This window comes from Leptonychotes weddellii, chromosome 8 (genome assembly GCF_054177405.1).
Source record: "Leptonychotes weddellii isolate Sample4059 chromosome 8, ASM5417740v2, whole genome shotgun sequence".
NCBI classification, from domain to species: domain Eukaryota; kingdom Metazoa; phylum Chordata; class Mammalia; order Carnivora; family Phocidae; genus Leptonychotes; species Leptonychotes weddellii.
This window is the reverse complement of record NC_138376.1, coordinates 54243008-54268575: the sequence shown is the minus strand read 5'-3', so window position 1 is coordinate 54268575 and position 25568 is coordinate 54243008. Positions and strand designations below refer to the sequence as shown.

Sequence of the window (25568 nt, the reverse complement as noted above, 5' to 3'; positions counted from 1 at the left end):
CAGAGAGAGAGACAGCCAGAGAGGGAACACAAGCAGGGGGAGTGGGAGAGGGAGAAGCAGGCTTCCTGCGGAGCAGGGAGCCCGATGTGGGGCTCGATCCCAGGACCCTGGGATCATGACCTGAGCCGAAGGCCGACGCCCAACGACTGAGCCACCCAGGTGCCCCGAAATATCGAGTCTTAAAAAGGAAGGCTGACAGGGGCACCTGGGTGGCTCAGTTGGTTGGGCGGCTGACTCTTGATTTCAGCTCAGATTATGACCTCAGGGTCTTGGGATCAATCCCCGAGACAGGCTTGGTACTCCGTGAGGAGTCAGCTTGAGGATTCTCTCTCTCTCTCCCTCTGCCCAACCCCCCCATGCTCGCTCATTCTCTCTCAAATAAATAAATAAATCTTAAAAAAAAAAAAGAAAAGAAAGAAAAGGAAGGCTGACATATGCTACAATATGGATAAACCTTGAGGACATTATCTTAAATGAAATAAGCAGTCACAAAAGGACAAATATATCATTCCACTTACATGAGTTACCTAGAGTAGTCAAATTCATAGAGAAAGTAGAAGGGTGGTTGCCAAGGGAGAGGGAGGGAATGGGGAGTTATTGTTTAATGGGTAGAGTTTCAGTTTTACAAGATGAAGAGCTGGGGAGATGGATGGTGGTGATGGTTGCACAACAATATCAATTATTTAATGTCACTGGACTGTACACCTAAAAATGGTTAGGATGGTTTTTAAAAAAAGTAATCAAGGCATCTAAACCCAGGGGTTTCCTGTCTAATATGTATTTCTGTAAAGGGATTGGCTTTAGAAATAGATATTTGAAAGCCTATATGGAGAACTCTGGAATCACAAGGGCCCAAACAGCATGAATTATTTAAAATATAAGTGCCATTTTTTGATGGGCTTTTGAGAACCAATGGATAAAACTCACAGATAGGAACTTCTACACAGGGACACCTGGGTGGCTCAGTCAGTTAAGCAACTGCCTTTGGCTCAGGTCATGATTCCAAGGTCCCGGGATTGAGTCCCTGCATTGGGCTCCTTGCTCAGTGGGAGACTGCTTCTCCATCTCCCTCTGCTAGCTGCACCCCCTGCTTGTGCTCTCTTTCTGACAAATAAGTGTATAATGTTTTTTAAGTCTTTAAAAAAAAAACTTCTACACAATTTAAGACTGTATGTGCTTTTACAAAGTCAAATAAAATGAAATCTTTATTCCAATTGCAGTCAGTCCTCATTTCATTTCCACCTTGTAAAAGTTGGACATTTTCTATTTCTCGTTAATTAAAAAAGTACCCTTACTTAAACTTACACTTAAAAAATTTCTCTGTCAGGGCGCCTGGGTGGCTCAAGTCAGTTAAGCATGTGCCTTAGGCTCAGGTAATGGTCTCAGCCTGGGATTGAGCCCTGCATGGGGCTCCGTGCTCAGCAGGGAGTCCGCTTCTCTCTCTCTCCCTCTGCCCCTCCCCCTTCTCTCTCTCTTTCTCGCTCTCAAAGAAAGTCTTTTTTAAAAAATATTTTTATTTATTTGACAGAGAGACACAGTGGGAGAAGGAACACAAGCAGGGGGAGAGGGAGAGGGAGAAGCAGGCTTCCCACTGAGCAGGGAGCCCGATGCGGGGCTCTATCCCAGGACCCTGAGATCATGACCCCAGCGGAAGGCAGACGCTTAACGACTGAGCCACCCAAATAAAGTCTTAAAAAAAATTTTTTTTTCTCTGTCAACTTCAATGTGGGAGAAGCTCCGTAGTTTCCCAAAATTCTTTTAGGCTGAATGCCCGCAAATCTGTTAAGCTTTCAAAGCTCCTTTAGAGTGTTCTCTGCTGCCCTCTGGTTGAATTCAGTGTGCTTCCCCGCCCGGCGACGTCACGTGCACCGAAGGGTGAGAAAGTTAGCATCTCTCGGGCACCATGGGCGGCCCGCCCCTTGGCGGCCGGGTCGTGACTCCCCGTGACTTCCCAGCGTTCCGCCTGGGCGCGTGCTCCCCGGCCGCGGTCCCTGCGTTCCCGCCAGATATTTAAGTTTCATTTCCCGCTGCCACTGCCGGCTCCTCCTCCCGTGGCCTTCCCCCAAGCCAAGTCTTCCTTCTTTCGGGGAATAGAGAGCGCCAGCATGGATCCCCGGCGCGAAAATGCCACGCGGACAGCTACGAAGGCCGGAGCCGCCGCCCCCATGGTTCTGGCGCAAGGAGAGAAGGGTCCCCGGGCGGAGCTCAGCGGACCTTCGGCCGCCCTTGGGGCCGCCGGGCCCAAAGCACAGAAGTGCGGCCCAGTCGGGGCATCTGGATCCCGGCGGAAGAAGAGTGCCCCGGGCTCCACGGAGAGACCACAGGTGCGCGCGCGGAGAGTCCGCGCCAAAAAGGCGCCTCTGGGCGCTGAAGACGTGGTGGAGGGGCTGGCGGTTCCGGCGGAGAAGCTGGCGTCTCCTGCGGCCTCGGGGCCGCACCTTCTCAGGACTGGATCTCGCCGCGAGAGGGACGCGCGCGCCGCTCAGGAGCAGAGAGACTTGCCAGAGCCCACGGAGGTCTCCGGCCTCGGCCAGCTGCTTCCAGCGTCGAGTCTGAGGCAGAAGGGGGCGGTGCCTGGCGCCTGGAAGCCCCGAGCTGTGCTGGAAAAGTTGAGGCTGAGGCGCCAGGAAATCTCAGTGGCGGCGGAGATTGTGAACAGGGTTGTGGACCACCTGCTGCGGAGATTGCAGAGCTGTGAGTCCGAGTTCAAAGGTGTCTCCCTGCTGCGCACCGGAAGTTACTACGAGCACGTGAAGGTGAGCTGCCCCGCGCCTCTCCTCCCGCTGACTCCCTTGCCCCTGTCCCCAGCCTGCCCGATAGTCCCAACTCCCGCGGGTCGCGCGGTCCCTCACTTCCCTTCGGAAGTAACCCAGACTCTTGTTCTCTTGGCCTGTGACATAGTTCCAACCAAAAAGAGGATCAGTTGTTCGTTTATCCATCTATACATCCAACGAACATACAGCTAACCAATATTGGTTGCCAACTACTGTCAAGACACTACTGTTGGGGGGAATTCAAGTGTATCGATTCATTCATGCAAGCAGATTTGTATGGAGTTTCTGTAACAGTGCTATACTTGGTGTGCCCTAGTCAAGTTCTGACTTGGATAATTAAGTGCGAAAAATTCCACAAAATTAGTGTATCTAGGAACATTTTTCCTATGGGAAAAACTCTATAGGAAGAACATCTTCAGTCAGTACCCTCAACCCCTGCGGACTTCCTCTTTCCCCAGTTTCTTTAACAGATGTCTTGGGAACCTCACAGTGGGTGATTTTTTTAAAACATTAAGAAAAAATCTCCTACAGATCCTAAAAAGTGTTCCTCCTAAATACACATACAGTGTGATTGTTTTAGGGTATGTATTCCACGGCTCCGTTTGTTTGTGTGTGACTGAGTTATTAAAGTCTTCATTCCAGTATGAATTGAAGATTTAGGAGCAGGTTCCTGACTGAAGATTCTTTCCTGACCAGTGGTGGCCTTTTTTGTTGTTGTTGTTAAGATTTTATTTATTCGGGGCGCCTGGGTGGCTCAGTCGTTAAGCGTCTGCCTTCGGCTCAGGTCAAGATCCCAGCGTCCTGGGATCGAGCCCCGCATCGGGCTCCCTGATCGGCAGGAAGCCTGCTTCTCCCTCTCTCACCCCCCCTGCTTGTGTTCCCTCTCTCACTGTGTCTCTCTGTCAAATAAAAAAAATCTTAAAAAAAAAAAAGATTTTATTTATTCATGAGAGAGAGAGAGATCGAGCGCGCGCGCACAACCGGGGGTGGGGGGAGGGAAAGAGGCGGTGGGGGGAGAGGGAGAAGCCGACTTCCCGCTGAGCAGGGAGCCCGCTGGATCCCAGAGCCCTGAGAACATTATCTGAGCTGAAGACAGACGCTTAACCATCTGAGCTGTCCGGGCGCCCCCAGTGGCAGATTTCTTTAGTTGTGTTTTCACCTAATCTGTCAGTTTTTTTCAGGGCTGGGCTGTGCACCTCCAGTAGATCTGTAAAATCTTGGGTGTAGCATGAACAGAAATACAGGCTGATAGCATTTAGGTGATCGTAATTTATTTTATGTTACATATTGGCTTTATTCAATTAACTGCTCTCCTTCAGAAGTAAATGATTGTTAAACTCTAGATTTAGGTTTTTAGAATTATAAACTCTTAAGATAGCAGGCCAAATATTATGCATCTTTGTATTTCTAAGCCTTAACACATAGCAAGTATTCAAATGAATGAATGTGCTCAAGAAGAAAGGATGAGTGGGACACCTGGGTGACTCAGATGCTTAAGCGTCTGCCTTCGGCTCAGGTCACGATCCCAGGGTCCTGGGATCGAGTCCCACATCGGGCTCCCTGCTAGGCAGGGAGCCTGCTTCTCCCTCTGCTGCTGCCTCTCTCTATCTCTCTCTCTGACTCTCATGAATAAATAAATAAACAAAAAAAAAAAGGAAGAAAGGATGAGTGATTTCTCTCAAGACCTCTGCCTTCTCAGGGTAGCAGATTCAGATTTCATTCCCATGATAAGCATTTAACCTGGTAGCTTTCAGTGGAAATTAAACCTTTCATATATATATATATATTTTTTAATGTTTTATTTATTTATTCTGTCATAGTCAGAGAGAGAGAGAGGCTGTCATAGTCAGAGAGAGAGAGAGGCAGAGGGAGAAGCAGGCTCCCCGCCTAGCAGGGAGCCCGATGCGGGACTTGATCCCAGGACCCTGGGATCATGACCTGAGCTGAAGACAGATGCTTAACCATCTGAGCCACCCAGGCGCCCATCTTTCATATATTTTTCTTTTGGCTTGCCACCTGGATTGTAAACTCTATTGTCACAGAATGTTTTACATAAATTGTAGCCTAAACAGCCCCCCATTTCATTGGTGTGGACTCAGTGATATTTATTTATTGCCAAAAAGACAGTGTATGTATCAGTCTTTGAATCTTAAACTTTTTTAGCACTGAAGACTATATAATTCCATCTAAAGTATTTTGAAAGCCAAGTGAGCAAAATTTTCATTAGATTGTCTGGCTTAAGTATGATTCTTATTACATAAATATTCAGTGCAGTCATTTGGAAGGAACAATAAGATGTTTAAAGAAGTTTCCAGTCAGAACCAGTCTCCTTTTTTTTTTTTTTTTTTAAGTAAGCTCCACATCCAAAGTGGGGTTTGAACTCAGGACCCTGAGATAAAGAGTGGGGGCATACTCTATTGACTGAGCCAGGCCAGGTGCCCCAGAACCAGTCTTCTTTTTATTTTTATTTTTTACTTTTAAAAAAGTTTAACTGGGGCGCCTGGGTGGCTCAGTCGTTAAGAGTCTGCCTTCGGCTCAGGTCATGATCTCAGGGTTCTGGGATCGAGCCCCGCATCGGGCTCCCTGCTCAGCGGGGAGCCTGCTTCTCCCTCTCCCACTCCCCCTGCTTGTGTTCCCTCTCTCGCTGTGTCTCTCTGTCAAATAAATAAATAAAATCTTTTAAAAAAAAAGTTTAACTTACATAAGTAGTCTCCACACCCAAAGTGGGGCTTGAATTACAACCCTGAGATGAAGAGTCATGTGCTCTTCTGACTGAGCCAGCCAGGTGCCCCTCTTTTTTAAAATCATACACTGATGGAAGAAATTGAACGAAATTTGTTTTACTTAAAACATATATTGATTTTTAAAACTGATACATTTTTATTGTAGAGTTGATTCACTGCCTGGCTCCAGCAGTTAATCTTCTAGCAGGCTCCCACAGCTACCCACCCCCCACCACTTTTCTCACCCTTTCCCATATTTGCCCCTTTTCCATGTTGATGTCCCTGGAAAGTTAGGAAAAGCATATAGAAGAGCAATATTATTCCTGGAAAAGAAAATGTTATTTATTCACTGTTATCATTTTGGTGTATTTTCTTCTGTTATGTATACACTTGGATTTCAAAATTAGATTCCAAACTCTTTGTAACTGATAAAAAGGATAGACACACCTCTCAATAATTTATTTACTTAGTTCCACATTGACACATTTTTATTCATGTATTTTATTGTAATATTATCAAGTTCTAGGTGAAAATTTTGAAGATTTCTTACAGAAATTCTCTGTGTAATTGCCATTCCATAATGTTCTTTTTGTCTCTTTGCAATTTACCAATCATATAGTTTGGGCTAAGTGGAAGGTTATATAGAAATCAAGTAATTGTAGTGATTTTAGCCAGTAGTACATTAACCAGTGAAGAAAAGAAATAAACTACAGCCACATGCAACAATGTGAATGAATCTTATGATCATAATGTTGAACAAAAAAAGAGGAGGTAAAGGAATACACAGAGCCCATGTAACAAGGCAGGAAAAAGAAACAAAATGCGTAAGATCAGAAAAGGAATAATAAAACCTATTTATGCAGATGACTTGATTGAATTTTTATACAAACTATTAGAAATACAGTTGGCCTTTGAACAACACAGGGACTAGGGGCACCAACCCTTCCCCATCCATGCAGTCAAAAATCTGCATATAACTTTTTTTTAATTTTTAAAAGATTTTATTTATTTATTTGTCAGAGAAAGAGAGAGCACAAGCAGGGGGAGCAGTAGACAGAGTGAGAGGGAGAAGCAGGCTCCCTGCTGAGCAGGGTGCCCTACGTGGGGCTCGATCCCAGGACCCTGGGATCATGACCCCAGCCGAAGGCTTCACGGACTGAGCCATCCAGGCTTCCTGCATATAACTTTTGACTCCCCAAAACCTTAACTACTAAGAGCCTGGTGTTGACTGACTTTTTGATGAACAGTAACACATACTTTGTCTGTTGTATGTATTACATACTGTATTTTACAATAAAGTAAGAAGGAAAAGAAAATGTTATTAAGAAAATCATAAGGAAGTCACAATACATTTATAATACTGTACTGTAAAAAAAAAAACCATGTATAAGTGGACCCACCCAATTCAAATCTGTGTTGTTCAACTGTTATCGGTGGATTTAGCAGGATTGCTGGATACATAGTCAGTAAACAAAAACCAAAGTACTTCAACATATTAAAAACAAAAAAGTGTAAATGAAATGTAAAAATGCCATTTACAATAGCATCAAGAACATCAAATATTTAGGAATAAATCTTGCTAAAGATGATAAAAATTTCAAAACATTGCTGAGTAAATTTGAAAATGGACTAAATAAATGGAAATCTATATCATGTTCAGTTTTCCTCAAGTTGATCTATATAGATTCAGTGCAATTCAGTCAAAATCCCATCAATTTTTTGTTTAAATTAACAAGCTAATTATAAGATTTACATGAAAATGTAAAGGGGGGTTGCCTCAGTGGCTCAGTCGGTTAAGCATCTGACTCTTGATCTCAGCTCAGGTCTTGATCTCAGGGTCTTGGGTCCAAGCCCCATGTTGGGCTCCACGCTGGGCATGAAGACTACTTAAAAAAATGAAAAGAAAAGAAATGAAAATGAAATGGAATGAAATGAAATGAAAGGGGCACCTGGGTGGCTCAGTTGGTTAAGCGACTGCCTTCGGCTCAGGTCATGATCTCAGGGTCCTGGGATCGAGTCCCATGCATGCTTCTCCCTTTCCCACTCCCCCTGCTTGTGTTCCCTCTCTCACTGTCTCTCTCTCTGTCAAATAAATAAATAAAATCTTTAAAAAAAAAAAAAGAAAATGAAATGAAATGCAAAGAACCTAGAATAAAAGGCAATTCTAAAGGAGAAAATGTTGGAGGACTTACCCTATCAAAGAGCAAGACTTACTATAAAGCTACACTAATTAAGCAGTTATTATTGGTGCAATGATAGACAAATAAGCCAATTGTGTAGGAAGTCCAGAGACAGACCTGCATATATAATTCAATTCAGTACAAAATATATGCAATAGTGTAATTCAGTGGGAGAAAGATGGTTTTTTCAATATCGATACTGGATCAGTTGGATATCTGTGACACCCACCTACCACACGTCATACACAAAAATTAATTCAAGATATAAAATAGACCTAAAGATGAAGGGTAAAACAACAAAGCTCCTAGAAGAAAGCATAGAAGAGTATCTTCATAACAATGGGATGTACAAATATTTCTTAAATAGGACACTAAGATTGCTAACCATAAAAATAGATAAATTGGACTTCATTAGAATTGAATTTCTTCTCACCATTGAGAGAATGAAAATGCAAGCCACAGCCTGGAAGAAGTTACTCTCAATATGTATATTTGACAAAGGACTAGTACAAATCAATAAGAAAAAGACAAACCAACTTAACATTGGGCAAAGACTTGAATAGATGCTTTAGTATATAATCCAATAACAATAAACGTGTTCAACATCATTAATCGTCAGGAAAATGTAAATTAAAATCATGATGAGATTCTACCACACATCTATCCACTAGAATGGCTAAAATTTTAAAAGGCTTGACAATTCCATCTTAGGAGAAGATGTGGAGCAACTGAAACACCCTTACTTGATGAAGAGAGGATAGGTTGGTATAACCTCTTTAGAAAATTGACAGTTTCTTCTAAAGTTAAAGATATGCTTATTTTGTGGTCCAGCAGTTCTACTCCTAGGTACATACACAAAAGAAATGAGTGCTTATGTCCACCAAAAGGCATATATAAGAGTGCTCAGAACAGTTTTGACTGTTAACCCAAATACTCAATAACAAAATAAGTAAATGTATTCTGATATATTTCATCAATCCAGTAGAATACTGCATAAGATGAAAAAGAACAAACTACCAGTACACATAACAATATGCATGAATCTCACAAACGTAATGTTAAACAAAAGAAGTCAGATGTAATAGAATACATTTTATATGATTCAGTTTATATGGTGTTTCCAAACAGGTGAGCCTAATCTATGGTGTAAGAAGTCAGAATAGTAGCTACTCTCAGTGGAGGGTTTCTGAGAGGGAATGGGAATGAGAATCTTCTGTGCTCTGGGGGTGAGAATAGGGCAGTGCCCACAAAGCTCACAGTTCCTATTGGGATTCAGCCATTTTTCTGGAATAAATCCTCCTTGGATTGTTGCAAGCTCTTGGTTAATATACAGATCTGAAGAAGTTGAATTGACTAATCTGGTCCATGTTCTTCTTGCTTATGCGGAAGAGTGAATTTTCAGAGACTCTTACTTCATTCCCACTGACGTCACTCCCAAGTGTTCGACTCTCATAGTATACCCGAGTCAGCTCAGGCTGCCATAACAAAAACACCATAAACTGGGTGGCTTAAACAACACAAATTTATTTCCTCAGAGTTCTGGAGGCTGAAAGTCCAAGGTCATAGTGCCAGCATGGTTAGGTTTGGATGAGGACTCTCTTCCTTGCTTGTAGACAGCCACCTTCTCCTTGTATCCTCACTTTATTCCTCAGTGCATGTGGGCAGAGAAAGGGATCTCCCTTCTTCTCCTTCTCTTCCTCTTCCTTCTCCTCCCACCAGTCCTATCAGATTAGCACCCTGCCCTCATGATCTCATTTAACCGTCTAAAAGCCCTGTCTCCAAATACAGTCACTTTTGGGGTTAGGGCTTCAATATATGAATTTTGGGAGGACACAATTCAATATACATATACAGCATGGTACATCTCAATTTGGACTAGCCACATTTCATATGGTCAGTAGACATATATAGCTACTAGGTACCCTGTTGAACAGTACAGTCCAATAGCTGTACTTGAAGCATGCTCCTGACTAATGAAAGATTTGTGCTATTTTTAATATTTATTTATTTATTTTTAAAGATTTTATTTATTTGACAGAGAGAGAAAGAGAGCACAAGGAGGGGAAGTGGCAGGCAGAGGCAGAGGGAGAAGCAGGCTCCCCAGAGAGCAGGGGGAGCCCGATGTGGGATTCGATCCCAGGATCCCGGCATCATGACCTGAGCTGAAGGCAGTTGCTTAACCTACTGAGCCACCCAGGTGCCCTGTGCTATTTTTAATATAAGAAAAATAATCATTTTTGATTGCTGATTCATATATTATTATTGTGAGGATGAAAATGATTCTTTGAAGCTCCTAAAATGCTGTGGTTCAAAGACACTAATGTAGTTCATGACTTGGCACTCACAGTTACTTGGGTGACCAGCAGCTCTAACAAGGTGGCCTTTGCTCAACTAGCCAGCCATGACTACGCACATTTTTTTAGACCATTGTGACAGAAGGGTGGCTGCAGTATCTTGTGACAAAAAAGATAGCACCTTACTGGTTTTTAATTTTATTAAGTTTTTTTTTTTTAAGATTTTATCCATTTATTTGACAGAAGGCAGATGCTTAATGACTGAGCCACCCAGGCACCCTAATTTTATTAAGTTTTAAATTCAGAAAAAAGCTGGTGCAGATTTTAAAAGCTTGCATGATATTTAAAATTGTTCTAAATTATAAAAATAATGCATACTCTTGGTTAAAAAAAAAGAGTGTGGAACCTACAAATCAAAACAATAATACTCTCCTAGTTCCACTAATCCCACTTCCAGAGGATATAAATCTTAGGAATCTTGCTTTTCTTTTTTAAGATTTTATCTATTTGTTTGACAGAGAGACACAGCAAGAGAGGGAACACAAGCAGGGGGAGTGGGAGACAGGGGAATGGGAGATGGGGGAGTGGGAGACAGGGGAGTGGAAGACAGGGGAGTGGGGGGGAGTGGGAGAGGGGCAGTGGAAGAGTGGTGTGGGAGAGGGGGAGGGGGTGTGGGGGAGGGGGTGTGGGAGATGGGGAAGCAGGCTTCCAGCAGAGCAAGGAGCCCAATGCGGGCCTCAATCCCAGGACCCTGGGATCATGACCTGAGCCAAAGGCAGACACTTAATGACTGAGCCACCCAGGTACCCCAGGAATCTTGCTTTTCAAAGTAGGGTGTTAAGTGGACATTTCAAGAAAAAAATTTCAGTTGCTTGGAAAATATTCGCAAACCAACATTTCAGTGCTATTTTTACTATTTCTTAGATTTCTGCTCCTAATGAATTTGATATAATGTTCAAACTGGAGGTCCCCAGAATTCAGCCAGAAGAATATTGCAACAGTGGTGCTTATTACTTTGTGAAGTTCAAAAGAAATCCCAAAGGAAATCCTCTGAGTCAGTTTTTAGAAGACGAAATATTATCAGCTTCTAAGATGCTGTTCAAGTTTAGGAAGATCATTAAGGAAGAAATTAAAAACATTCAAGGTAAGAGTTTTGACTGTTGATTCTTAAAGTTCTAATCATCCCTATTAATTGCCAATGTACACTCCTCTCCTGATCTTTTTCTTTCCACATCAGACAGGTAAAGTGCCGAGGTCCTAACAGGGTTGAGGGAGGCGTATGTCACACAACAACGTGAATACCCGATCCTCACACTTATGAACTACAAAAGGATCCTCTTCTGATCTTTCTTGACCTCTCTGCAGCAGACTGTTGATCGCTACGTCCTAGAAACAACTCTTCACTCCTGATTTTAGTTTACTGGAATTTCTTGGCATTCTTCCTAAATGTTGATTAGTTCTATTTTGGCCTCCATTGAATATTCACTGGACAGCTGCCTTATGCCACTGGGTACAGGTGGTTGCATAAAATCACTGGGATCGCCTCTTGAAGCTTGTAAACACAAATTGCACTGCGTGCTCTGAAGGGAATGAACTGGGAGAAGTAGTAGCAATTGGGGTGGAGTAAGACCCCAAGGCGGAAAAGAGCTTGGCAAGCTCAAGGAACAAAAAGAGGCCTGTGTGGACAAGGGGAAGAGTGACATGAAATGAAGTTGAAGAGGTGGCCAGGGGCCAGACTGTGCAAGGACTTGTAGATCCTGGAAATGAATTCAGATTGATTTCATGTTCATTCATGTTTTAATTAAGGACTAATGGTTGGCTTTGTATTTTTAGAAGTTTACTCTGGCTTCTCTGGAGAATATATTCTAAAAAGACAAATAAGAGAAAGGAAAGAAAAAGGAAAATATTGAAGTAATTCAGGTGAAAGATAGTGGTGGCTTACATGGAGGTGGGGATGGAGAGAAGCAGACATATCCAAGCTTGTAGCAGTGCTTACTTCTGGATTAACTGTAGGGGTGGAGAGAAAGGACTGAATTAAAGAAGGCCTCCAGTCTGCTAACTGAGCACCTCTGTGGATTGATTGTACCATTTTCTAAGATGGGAAAGACTGAAGAGGAATGTATTTTAAGGTATGAATTAGAGGAGTTTGGCTTTGGATATTTTAAGTTAGAGATTCCTGTGATACACTGAAGTGAGTATGTCAAGTCTGTTATTGGATATGGGTTTGAAGTTCAGAGGATATGTTTGGGCTGTATGTAAACATATAAATGGCATTGATAATGGATGAGACCACGTAGGCAGAGGGTTGATTCATTTATTCATGAATCAGTACCCATCGATCATCTAATGTGCCAGATGTTCTAGGTGTTTGGGATACAGTAATGAATAAAGAGATGAGGACCTTCACCCTTCTGTACCTTATAGTTATATAAGGGCAGACATACAATTAATAACAAATGGAAACCATAATTATCTTATATACTAGAAAGTAGTAAGTTTTATGATGAAAAAGTATAGCAAAGTGAGAGGGATCAAGAGTGTTGGGGATAGGATGGGGGAGGGGGAGTTGTAGTGTTAAGTAGAGTGGTAAGAAGAGGATCCCATTAGGGGTTGGGAAGAAGAGAAGGAGCATAAGGAGACTAAGTGTTTTTCAGAATGAGCGGTCAGTGTATAGAGTGCTACTGATGTCCAGAAACTACTGGATTTGGTCTACAGTTTTGTGGGTTTTTTTGGTAACTTTGACTTAGCAGTTCCAGTGGGGTCCTGAGCACACAAGAGACAAAGGGCAGGGAAGCAGTAAAGACAGCATGTGTAGGCATATCTTTACAAAGTCTCCGCTGTAAAGGACACAGAAAGATGGGTCAGTGTGGGGAAGAGGCAGGGTGGGGTCAAGAGAGAGGTATATTTTAGAATGAGAAATACTGGAACCCTTTGTATACAGATAGGAATGATCCAGTAGGGAGGGGGCAGCCACTGATGATGAGAGAGGGAACAATTGAAGAAACAAGCTGCTTAAGAAGGTGAGAAGGAAGGAATCCAGACACCATGTGCAGGGGTGGCCTTTGAAAGGTAGATGGACACTTCTTTTTTTTTTTTTTTCCCTAAAGATTTTATTTATTTGACAGAGAGAGACACAGTGAGAGAGGGAACACAAGCAGGGGGAGTGGGAGAGGGAGAAGCAGGCTTCCCACCGAGCAGGGAGCCCGATATGGGGCTCAATCCCAGGACCCCGGGATCATGACCGGAGCTGAAGGCAGACGCCTAACGACTGAGCCACCCAGGCACCCCTAGATGGACACTTCTTACTAGGAATAGGAGGGTAGAAGGATATCATGGGTAAGAAGTGGGTTTTGCCAATTTAGTAATAAGAAAATGAGGGCGTTCTCTAGGATTTTCTCCTTTGTCCCCTATCTTCTCTCTCACTGTGGTCCCTTCCAGAAGTCTTATCTGGGAGCGGTCTTTAGCTACTGCTTGTACACCTCCCAATACCAAAGCCAGTATCTCTCCTCTATACTCCTTTCCCAAATTTCTGGCCACCACAGCCACCTATCCTATGGCCATCTTCACTTGGGTATCTTCCACACACCTAGAGCTCAGTATGTCTAAAATGAAGTGCATCTCAGCCCAATCTTTCTTCCTTCTGATTATTCCATATTGAAGAATCAAATCAACATCAACCATTTCCCAGGTCAAAATCCTGGGATGGCATTTCAGACTTTTACCTTCTTTCTTACCTTACAGATTCAGTCCATCTACCAGTTTTGTTGATTTGGACCTCTTTAATTGTTCTCATTTCTGCTACTTGTGTCTTTTAAAAAAAAATAAAAACTGTACAGTTGTTCCTTGAACAACAGGGTAGTTAGGGGCACCAACCTCCCCACATAGTTGAAAATCTGTGTATAACTTAACAAAACTTAACCATTAAGAGCCTCCTGTTGACTGGAAGCCCCACGGATAACATAAACAGTTGATTAACACAAATTTTGTATGTTCTATGTATTATATACTATATTCTTAAAATAAAGTAAACTAGAGAAAAAATGTTAAAATCTAAGGAGTGACTACATCAAAATAAAAAGTTTCTGCACAGGGCGCCTGGGTGGCTCAGTTGGTTAAGCAACTGCCTTCGGCTCAGGTCATGATCCTGGAGTCCCTGGATCGAGTCCCGCATCGGGCTCCCTGCTCGGCGGGGAGTCTGCTTCTCCCTCTGGCCCTCCCCCCTCTCATGTGCTCTCTCTCATTCTCTCTCAAATAAATAAATAAAATCTTTAAAAAAAAAAAAGTTTCTGCACAGCAAAGGAAACAATCAACAGAACTAAAAGACAATCTACTGAATGGGAGAAGAGATTTGCAAATGACATATCCAATAAAGGTTAGTATCCAAGATCTATAAAGAACTTATTAAACTCAACACCAGAAAAGACAAATAATTCAATTAAAAAATGGGCAGAAGACATGAACAATATTTCTCCAAAGAAGACATGCAGATGGCCAAGAGATACATGAAAAGATGTTTATCATGACAACATCAGAGAAATGCAAATCAAAACTACAGTAAGAGATCCCTCACACCTGTCAAAATGGCTGAAATCAAAAACACAAGAAACAACAAGTGTTGGCAAGGATGTGGAGAAAAAGGAACCCTTGTGCACTGTTGGTGGGAATACAAACTGGTATGGCCACTCTGGAAAACAATATGGAGGTTCCTCAAAAAGTTAGAAATAGAACTACCTTATAATTCAGCAATCGCACTACCGGGTATTTACCCAAAGAATACAAGAACACTAATTCAAAGGGATGCATGCACCCCTATGTTTATAGAGGTATTATATACAGTAGCCAAGATATGGAAGCAGCCCAAGTGTCTAATGACTGATGAATGGATAAAGATGTGGTGCATGTATATATATGTATATATATATATATATAATGTATATTATTATAAGTGTATATATATTTATTTATATATACAATGGGATATTATTTAGCCATAAAAAAGAATGAAATCTTGCCATTTGCAATCACATGGATTGAGCTAGAGAGTATAATGCTAAGGGAAATAAGTCCGTCAGAGAAAGACAAATATCATATGATCACACTCATGTGTGGAATTTAAGGAACAAAATAAGGAGCAAAGGGACAAAAAGAAACAGACTCTTAGCTACAGAGAACAAACTGATGGTTACCAGAAGAGAGGTGGGGGGAGGGATGGATTAAACAGGTGTTGGGGATTAAGGAATGCACTTGTCATGATGAGCACAGGGTGTTGTATGGAAGTGTTGAATAACTATATTGTACACCTGAAACTAACATTACACTGCATGTTAACTAACTGGAATTTAAAAACTTAGAAAATCATAAGGAAGAGAAAATATGTTTACAGGACTGTACTATATTTACCAGAAAAATCTGCATTTAAGTGGACCTGCACATTTCAAACCCATCTTGTTCCAGGGTCAGCTGTATTTAAGGTGTACAACATGCTGTTCTGATATACATATACGTAGTGAAGTGATTACCACAGTAAGCAGATTAACATACCTTCTCACATAGTTGCCTTTTGTGTGTGTGGTGAGAGTACCAAAAATCTACTCTCTGAGCTCACTTCCAGTGTTCAGTGTAGTAGTATTAATGACAGTCATCATGCTATACATTAGATTTCTATACTTACTCATCCTACATAACTGTAACTCTGTGCCCTTTGACTAACATCCCCCCATTTCCCTCACCTCCCCACCCCCGGTAACTACCATCCTACCCTCTGCTCCTATGTATTCTGCTTTTTTAGATTCCACATAAAAGTGAGGTCATGCAGTATTTGCCTTTCTGCATCTAGCTTATTTCACTTAGTATAATGTCCTCCAGATCCATCCATGTTGTCACAGATGGCAGGATATTCTGAGTTAAGGCTGAATGGTATTCCATTGTGTATGGTTACCATAGTTTCTGTATCCATTCATCCATGCATTGACACATAGGTTGTTGCATGTCTTGGCTGTTGTGAATAATGCCGCAGGGAACATGGATTGCTCCCTCTGTCTTCATGCCCCCTGCCTCTGTGGTGCCGCTCGCACACACCCTTCTGGGTTGGACTGTTGCTGTGGTCTTCTCAATTGCCTGCCTCCTCCCTGCCACTCATCTGCTCTTTTCCCCAGGCTTCCCTCCATACATTTAAGTGAAAATTTAATCACAATACTCCCAAAGCTCAAAGTCTTCAGGGGCTCCTCATCATTTATACCAGACAGAATTTTGACAATGCTTCCCTATGGTAGGTATTGATAAATATTGGTTAAGTGGGGAAAAACACTTTGCTTTTGGGGTCAGTTTCTACTTTAGAACTCACTTCACCTTACACTTAGCACTTTATATATCTCCAATGACGGATGTATTATTTTCGCGGAAAATTGGATTGATAAATGCTGTCTTCCCTTTTTATGCGTTTAAACAGATACAGATGTCATTATGCAGAGGAAGAAGAGGGGGAGCCCTGCTGTAACACTTCTTATTAGAAAACCTAGAGAAATATCTGTGGATATAATCCTGGCTTTGGAGTCAAAAAGCAGCTGGCCTGCTAGCACCCAGGAAGGACTGCCCATCAGTCAGTGGCTTGGGACAAAAGTTAAAACCAATTTAAGACGACAGCCATTTTACCTGGTACCCAAGCATGCAAAGGAAGGAAATGGTTTTCAAGGTATCTTGAATGGGAAGGTTAACTTAAAGACATAAAAGAATGGTCTGCCTTTTTTTTTTTCTTTTTTCTTTTTAAAGTAAGTTCTATGGGGGCACCTGGGTGGCTCGGTCAGTTGAGTGTCTGCCTTCAGCTCGGGTCATGATCCCAGGGTCCTGGGATTAAGCCCCACATTGGGCTCCCCGCTCAGTGGAAAGTCTGCTTGTCCTTCTGCCCTTCCCCCTGCTCGTGCTCTTTCTCTCTTTCTCTCTCAAATAACTAATAAAATCTTAAAAAAAATAAAAAGTAAGCTCTATGCCCAACATGGGGCTTGAACTCACTACCCCAAGATCAAGAGTCACAGGCTCTAACCACTGAGCCAGCCAAGCACCCCAAGGGTTGTTAATATTATATACTAAAACAGTAGCTAGTGCTATTGGCTTATCAAGAGCCATGAGGCTAAATAGACTATAAGATGGGAGTTTGGTGAGGAATGGAATTGAAAAAGGCATAGTTGTAGTAGTAGTATCAAATACTCAGATTTCAAATGTCTGCTAACCCCCATTTGAATGTTATTTTTTGCTTGTTTGTTTTCAGTAGAGAAGGGCAGTACTGGCCATGGAGTCAGACTACCCTGGATCTGAATCCTGAGGCTTCTTCTTCTACTAGATGTGTGATCTTGGGCTAGTTAATCAAGCCTCTCTAAACCTGTTTGCTCATCTCTATACTGGTTTAATCAAAGCTACTTGAAAGTTTCTGGGGGTGGCTCAGTTGGTTAAGTGGCTGACTCCTGGTTTCAGCTCAGGTCATGATCTCAGGGTCCTGGGATCCAGCTCCGAGCTCAGTGGGGAGTCTGCTTGAGGAGTCTCTCTTTCCCTCTCCCTCTGTCCCTCCCTCGCGCTCTCGCTTTCTTTCTCTCTCAAATGAATAAATTTAAAAAAAAAACAAAGAAAAGAGAAAAAGTTTCTGGGAAGATAAAAATGAGACGGTGTGTGTAGAATCTCCAGTTTAGTACAGGCAGTTATAATTAATGTTATCATCAGAGCCTAGATTCTCATTCCCAGCCATACTCCTTTCTTTCCTTCTTCCCCTTCCTCTGTGCCCCATGCAGCTAGCAGACCTTTGCAGCTTCAGCTGCAGTTGGTCTTCTCACCTGTGTACTCTGCCTGACTGCTGAGGACAGGTTTTCAAGTGGTGCTCTTGGGTAACATTCAAGTTCTGAGTTAGTCTACAGATACAACAGCTAAAATCAGTTTAGCTGATTATTTTATTTTTCTCTCATAAATTAAGGACTTTTGGTACCTACTACAGCTCGATTCCAGGGATATTGGAGGACACCATGAAACGTAGGAACCAAGTTACAAATTAGTATTGCTGAACAAATCCTGGAATTAGTCAATCATGCTTAGTTTGATGGCTTGTGTTTTGTAGACACATCATAACTTTTTATATTGCACATATATAGGAGCCATTTTCTGTTAAGAGAGAATTACAAATATCATTATTCATAATTTTAGAAAAGGAACATAGCTTTCTGCAAAGGGGTTGCCACCACTGAATAATTTCTAGAATGGCTATCCCAAGAAACCCTCACTGTATGTAATGCAGAAATCTTAACAGGACCCATACCACCAGCTTGTTAGTCTACCACCGACTGCCCTGGGCAAGACTGGGAGATAAATCAGATTAGGGATGAGAGAGTCCTTCAGAGGCCCTGTGGCCATACAGAGGCCAGTGTGATTGGGTAGTTCTTCACGTCCTTGCATTAAGATGAAAGTGGAGGCTGGTGATGGGTGCTCAGCCTGTATTTGCTCTCTGTTACCTTTGGCTGTTCTCCTATCATTCTAGGTTATCTGTATTCAGGCAAGCCCCCCCCCCCCATCTCTATCCAAATGACTGAACAGAGGGGCATATTAGCAGTGAAAGTACTTATACTACATTGCAGGCATGTATAACACCTATTTTAGTTTTTCTCTTTCCAAACATTTTACTATAAATTTTCTGGTCTCACAAGCTATATTTTTAAAAATAGAAATCATTTGATTAATTAAAAATTTTAAAAATATTTCTACATATTTCAAAATAATACCAGCATCATTATCAAGAGTATAATTTAAAAAAAACGGTTTAAGATTTATCTGTAGTTCTTTTGTTCTGAAGATAAAAAGTCAAAATATCAAGCTTAAATCCACTTGAAAAAATTTCTCCAGGTGGTTAAGCTACCCAACTCAAAATAGTTAGGTTTGTTTGTTTCATTATGGTTTTTCTTAAATAAAATTTTATTTATTTATTTGAGAGAGAGAGAGAGCAAGATCAGGGGAGCAGAGGGAGAGGGAGAAGCAGGCTTCCCGCTGAGCAGGGAGTCTGATGCGGAGCTTGATCCCAGGACCCTGGGATCATGACCTGAGCCGAAGGCAGACGCTTAACCCACTGAGCCACCCAGGCGCCCCTCATTATGGTTTTAAATTTTAGATGTTGAATTTTCAATTTTGATTTAATTTTGTCTCATAAATTTATGAGGCATTCACATGGTTCCAATGTCCAAGCTACAGAAAAAGGTATTCTTGGAGAAGCACAGCTGTCATTCATGCTCACTCTTCATTCTTCTCTCCTTCCCTGGTTGGAAACGCTCTTGTTTTTGATTTACCTTTCGTATAAGTAAATACATATATGCGTATATTTTAAGATAAAAAGTACACCTTCCTTTTATCACTTAGTAAGATATCTTGAATATAAAGCTGTGGCTCTGAATGGAGGTAGCACCCATTCCTTTTTTCAGTCTGTCTTCACAGCCAGTCGAGGAGTAAATCCATACGTAATTTTGCTAGACATTGCCAGAATCGCCTCCACAGGGATCACACAATTTGCATTCCCACACCAATGTACGAGAGGACCGATTGCACCCTCAGTCTTAGCAACAACCCTCGTTAAACTTTGAAATTTTTGCCAATAATACAAAAAGTGAGAAATGATAATATAGTTTTTTAAAATAAACTTTTAGGGGCGCCTGGGTGGCTCAGTCGTTAAGCGTCTGCCTTCGGCTCAGGTCATGATCCCGGAGTCCTGGGATCGAGCCCCGCATCGGGCTCCCTGCTCGGCGGGAAGCCTGCTTCTCCCTCTCCCACTCCCCCTGCTTGTGTTCCCTCTCTCGCTGTGTCTCTCTCTGTCAAATAAATAAAAAATCTTTTAAAAAAAAAATAAACTTTTAACTTTAAAATAGTTATAGATTTGCAGAAAAATTGAAAAGATCGTACGGAGTTCCCATATACCCCATACTTATTTCCTTACTATTAACACGTTACATTAATATGCTACGTTGTCACAATTAATGAACAAATACTGATAATAGTATTATTAACTAAAGTCCATACTTTACTCAGATTTCCTTAGTTTTTACCTAATGTCCCTTTTCCCATCCCAGGATCTTATCCAGGATGCCACATTACATTTAGTCATTGCATCTCCTCAGGCTCCTCTTCACTGTAACAGTTTCTCAGTGTGTCCTTATTTTTGATGCCCTTGATGGTTTGGAGGAGTACCAGTCAGGTCTTTTGTAGAATGTCCCTCATGTGATATGGGTCTGATGTTTTTCTTATAATTAAAGTGGAGTTCTGGGTTTTGGGGCGGAGGACCACAGTGGTAATGCCATTCTCATCATATCCTATCAAGGGGACATGCCATGAGCATGACTCAGCACTGCTGTCGTTGACCTTGGTCATCTGGCTGAGGTAGCATTTGTCAGGTTTCTCCACTGTTAATCCTTCTACTCTTTTTCAGACTGTTCTATTTGGAAGGAAGTCACAGTGCACAGTTCACACTTAAGGATTGGGGAATTATGCTCCATCTTTTTAGAGCAGAATATTTACATAAATTATTTGGAATTCTTCTGCATGGGAGATTGTCTCTTCTCCCCCATTTATTTATTTACTCAATCAGTCATATCAGTAAGGACTCATGGATATTTATTTTTTACGTTGAGCTGTAACCCAGTACTGCTTTATATTCTTGCTTAAATTGTTCTACATTTTTTTTTTTAAGATTTTATTTATTTACTTGAGAGAGAAAGAGAGAGAGAGGGAGAAGCAGACTCCCCGCTAAGCAGAGAGCCTGATGTGGAGCTTCATCCCTGGACCCCAAGGTCATGACCTGAGCTGAAGGCAGCCACTTAACCACCAGAGCCACCCAGACACCCCTAAATTGTTCTAGCTTTTGCCTTTGAGAGTTCTTTCAGTTGGCTCCTGTATCCCTTGACATACACCCCATAGTTGGGGGTGGAGGTTGATTTTGTTTTCAGCACTAACTTACTTTCTGGCACTACAAGATGCTCCAGACTCATCTTGTGTATTTCCAGCTTCAGTCTTAGAATCAGCCATTTATCCAAGAAGCCCTGGATCCTTTTATTGGGAAATGTACTAGAAACCAAGATCTGGGTGTTATGTGTGCTCTGCTACTAAGGTGTCATTGCTCTCAGCTAAAAGAGCGAGGAACTATGTTTACGTATTGTAACCCCAGTGTATGCACATGTCTATAAATATTTCTATGTAATCACCTGGATTTATTTATATATATATTTTTTAAGATTTTTTTTTTAAATTTATTTATTTGACAGAGAGATAGAGAGCATAAGTAGGCAGAGCGGCAGGCAGAGGGAAAGGGAGAAGCAGGCTCTCTGCTGAGCAGGGAGCCCGATGTGGGGCTCGATCCCAGGACCCTGGGATCACGACCTGAGCCGAAGGCAGCCGCTTAACCAACTGAGCCACCCAGGCACCCCTCATCTGTATTTATATTTTATATTAAGTTATACATGAGTACATACCGATGTCTCTAATTATAATCTATTACCACATGGATCATTCTAAACTTCTCTCCTTGCTATCTATCAGTCACTTCTCATTCCGACAGTGAAAAACCTGGCTCCCAGCGTCTGTCACCTATTTACTTAATTGTTCAGTTCCAGTATATAGTATATACGTGTAGTTGTTTCAGAACGTAAACCGATTACATTCAGAATGAAACCCATTTTCCTGTGGGAAGCAAAACCAACTGGAGTACAGTGCTTATGTATAGTTTCTTTTGTTTTCAGTCTTAGAGAACACATTTCCAAAGTCACTTAGGTCAGCACCTTTTGCTTCCACCACCACCCCTCCCCTTCAGGGAGGCTGTTTAAAAGAGTCCCTTTTGCCAGTCTGCATTATTTCCTGGGCTTACTTGACCTCCCAGTGACTGAAGTTTTCATACCTTGGAATGTCTGGGTGGCTCAGTCGGTTAAGCGGCTGCCTTCAGCTCAGGTCATGATCCCGGGGTCCTGGGATCGAGCCCAGCATTGGGGAGCCTGCTTCTCCCTCTGTCTGCTGCTCCCCCTGCTTGTGCTCTCTCAGTCTCTGTCAAATAAATAAATAAAATCTTAAAAAAAACAAAGTTTTCGTAAAAAAAAGTTTTCGTACCTTAAGGTTCACAGTGCTATAGAGTTCTTCTGGTTTTGACAGATGCATTGTATCATTTATCTACCCTTAAATAATAGCTTCACTGCTTTAAAAAGCCCCCTGTGTTTCATTTTTCCAACCCTCCCCATCCCAAACCTCTGGAAACCACTGATCTCTATAGTTTTTCCTTTTCTAGAATGACATAAGTGGATTTCATAAATGGGTGTATACAGTAGCCATGAGTACACCTAGCTCAGTGCTATCATCTCCATAAGTTCCTTGTCTATATATTGTGTAGCTATTACTGAACTCTTTATTCTATCACATTAAAACCTTTGTCTCTCCTTGTGCTATACCATATTGTCATACATAATGTAGCTTTGTAAGTCTTGGTATCTGGTAGGGCAGGTTCTCCGACTTTGTCCTTCTTTAAGACTGTTTTAGATATTCTTTTTTTTTTTTAAGATTTTATTTATTTATTTGTCAGAGAGAGAAAGCACAAGCAGGGGGGTGGCAGGCAGAGGGAGAAGCAGGCTCCCCACTGAGCAGGGAGCCTGATGCGGGGCTCGATCCCAGGACCCCGGGATCATGACCTGAGCTGAAGGCAGCCGCTTAACCGACTGAGCCACCCAGGTGTCCCTGTTTTAGATATTCTCGAGCCTTTGTATTTTCATAAAAATTTTGGTATCTTGTTGTCAGGTTCCACAGAAATGTTTTTTTGGAATTTTGATTGAGAGTACGTTGAATCTATAGGTAAATTTGGGGAGACTTGATATATTTACAATAATGAGTCTTCCAATCCATATACAGGTGCACATCTCCATTTATTAAGATTTCCTCTAAAACTTCTCAGTGAAGTTTTAGAATCTTCCATAGAGGTTTTGTATGTATTTTGGGGACGCTTGGGTGGCTCAGTCTGTTAAGCGTCTGACTCTTGATTTCGGCTCAGGTCATGATCTCATGGGTCCTGAGATTGAGCCTGGTGTCAGGCTCCATGCTCAGTGGGAGTCTGCTTGAGGATTCTCTCCCTCTGTTCCTCCCCCAACTCTCTCTCTCTCTCTCAAATAAATAAGTAAATCTTTTAAAAAGTTATATATGTATTTTGTTAGATTTACTCATAGGCACTTGTAAATTTTTATTATGAAAAGGTTTTTTTAATTTTTTTAAAGATTTTATTTATTTATTTGAGAGAGAGACAGAGATAGCAACAGAGATAGCGAGAGAGCATGAGTGGGCAGGGGAGGGAGAAGCAGGCTCCCCACTGAGCAGGGAGCCCAATGCGGGGCTCGATCCCAGGACCCCGGGATTATGACCCAAGCCAAAGGCAGACGCTTAACCGACTGAGCCACCCAGGCTCCCTATTATGAAAAGTTTTAAACCAAAAGTAGATTGAAGAATATATTGAACTTACACTTACCTGACACCCAGCTTCTTTTGTATTTTCTACATACCCAATTATATCATCTATCAATAATAATAGCTTTGTTTCTCCCTTTCCAATGCTATGTCCCTGTTTTTTCTTCCCTCACTGTGCTTGTTAGCATAACCAGGCCATGTTGAATGGAAATGGGGATAACTAACACTCTGCCTTCCTAATTTCAAAGGAAAAACCTCAACTTTTTACCTTATATTATGTTGCTACTTTTTTTATTTTTATTTATTTTTTTAAAGATTTTATTTATTTATTTGACAGAGAGAGAGAGACAGCGAGAGCTGGAACACAAGCAGGGGGAGTGGGAGAGGGAGAAGCGGGCTTCCCGCTGAGCAGGGAGCCCGGTGTGGGGCTCGATCCCAGGACCCTGGGATCATGACCTGAGCCAAAGGCAGATGCTTAACGACTGAGCCACCCAGGTGCCCCTATGTTGCTATGTTTTTTTAAATCTACCTTTTGTTATCAAGTTTCCATCCAGATTTAAATTACTGAGAGATGTTTTTTATTTAAATTATGAATGAATGTTAAGTTTTATTAGCTGCATTTCCTGCTTTGATTGAGATGATCATATGTTTCTCCTGTATTCTGTTAATGATACAGAGTATATTGATTGATTTTTAAATTATAAACCAATCATATACTTCTGGTATAAAACCAACTAGATAATAGAACAGTCAGAATGTCAAAGAGCTAGCCAGGGTAAACTTGGGGAGAAGGGTCAGAAATCATTTTATTCTTATATAAAATCTCCCAAGGAATAGAAAAAAAGGAAATGTTTCCTTGTTCATTTTACATGAATACCAAAACTTGCAAGGATGGTATAAAAACAATGAACATAAAATTTGAATCAATTGATTTAAATTATTATTGAAACAAAATATTTAAAAAACTGAACTTAACAATATATAAAAGGTACTACATCTTATTATGGCTAACTATATTAATAGCTCCCTGCCGCTCCCCACCATTTTTTCCTATCTCAGCCCATTGTCTGCTTCAGATCACTTGTTTTATTTTATTTTTTTAAAGATTTATTTATTTATTTTAGAGAGAGAGTGGGGGGAGAGGCCAAAGGAGAGAGAGACTCTCAAGCAGACCCTCCACTGAGTGTGGAGCCCCGTGTGGGGCTTAATCCCACAGCCCAGGAGATCATGACCTGAGGCGAAATCGTGAGTCAGACACTTAACAGACTAAACCACTGTTCTGCACAGAAGATTCACAACTGCTGTGTTTTGGTTCCGAAAAGGAAAGAAAACTTTATTATTATAAAACCTAATAGAGGGGCGCCTGGGTGGCTCAGTCGTTAAGCGTCTGCCTTCGGCTCAGGTCATGATCCCAGGGTCCTGGGATCGAGCCCTGCATCGGGCTCCCTGCTCCGCGGGAAGCCTGCTTCTCCCTCTCCCACTCCCCCTGCTTGTGTTCCCTCTCTCGCTGTGTCTCTCTGTCAAATAAATAAAATCTTATAAAAAACAAAACAAAACCTAATAGAAACAGGAGAGGAAAGGAATCTACACATAGATGAAGGTAATAGTAGGCAATAAATGAAAATAAGGCAACGGGGTGTCTGGGTGGCTCAGTTGGTTAAGCGACTGCCTTCGGCTCAGGTCATGATCCTGGAGTCCCGGGATCGAGTCCCCCATCGGGCTCCCTGCTTAGCAGGGAGTCTGCTTCTTCCTCTGACCCTCCCCCCTCTTGTGCTCTCTCTCTCTCAAATAAATAAATAAAATCTTTAAAAAAAAAAAGAAAAGAAAAGAAGGCAAAATTACATCAAATCAGGTACTTGCAGCAGCCAACCTCATCAGCCGGGGAATCTGGTGGAAACAGACTGGAGTCCTAATTGAGAGGCCCAGGGTGGCTCAGATGGTTAAACATCTGCCTTCAGCTCAGTCATGATCCCAGAGTCCTGGGATGGAGTCCCACATGCATGCATGGGGCCCTTGCTCAGCAGGGAGCCTGCTACCCACCCTGCTTGTACTCTCTCTCTTTGACAAATAAATAAATAAAATCTTAAAAAAAAAAGAAAGAAAAGTCAATAATGCTGAGATGGTGTTCTGAACAAAAGATTCACAACAGCC

At 41.9% G+C, this 25568-nt stretch overlaps 1 protein-coding gene and 1 non-coding gene across 3 annotated transcripts; one reads left to right on the top strand and one right to left on the bottom strand.

Moving 5' to 3' along the window:
* The first annotated feature begins 1922 nt into the window (after positions 1-1922).
* Positions 1923-19632, top strand: CGAS (cyclic GMP-AMP synthase). 2 transcript variants are annotated; one of them, XM_081828541.1, is made up of 3 exons: positions 1923-2756; positions 10896-11115; positions 11209-16662. In XM_081828541.1, the coding sequence occupies exons 1-3, from the start codon at positions 2106-2108 to the stop codon at positions 11214-11216; spliced, it is 879 nt and encodes a 292-aa protein (XP_081684667.1). In that variant the 5' UTR covers positions 1923-2105; the 3' UTR covers positions 11217-16662. The 2 variants fall into 2 exon arrangements, with proteins under 2 accessions (XP_081684667.1, XP_081684666.1); XM_081828540.1 differs by having other exon boundaries at positions 1924-2756; positions 16420-19632.
* LOC115937435 (small nucleolar RNA U13) lies at positions 11203-11305 on the bottom strand. The gene has a single exon (XR_004072731.1). It is a non-coding gene; the product is annotated as a small nucleolar RNA U13 (small nucleolar RNA).
* Positions 19633-25568: the final 5936 nt, after the last annotated feature.

What these genes read in the sequence shown, in the direction of transcription:
- CGAS (XM_081828540.1), top strand. Translation starts at nt 2,106, where the DNA reads ATGGATCCCCGGCGCGAAAATGCCACGCGGACAGCTACGAAGGCCGGA. An exon ending in GTTACTACGAGCACGTGAAG is followed by an intron (nt 2,757 to 10,895) that starts GTGAGCTGCCCC and finishes ACTATTTCTTAG; the next exon opens with ATTTCTGCTCCTAATGAATT. An exon ending in AGAAATTAAAAACATTCAAG is followed by an intron (nt 11,116 to 16,419) that starts GTAAGAGTTTTG and finishes GCGTTTAAACAG; the next exon opens with ATACAGATGTCATTATGCAG.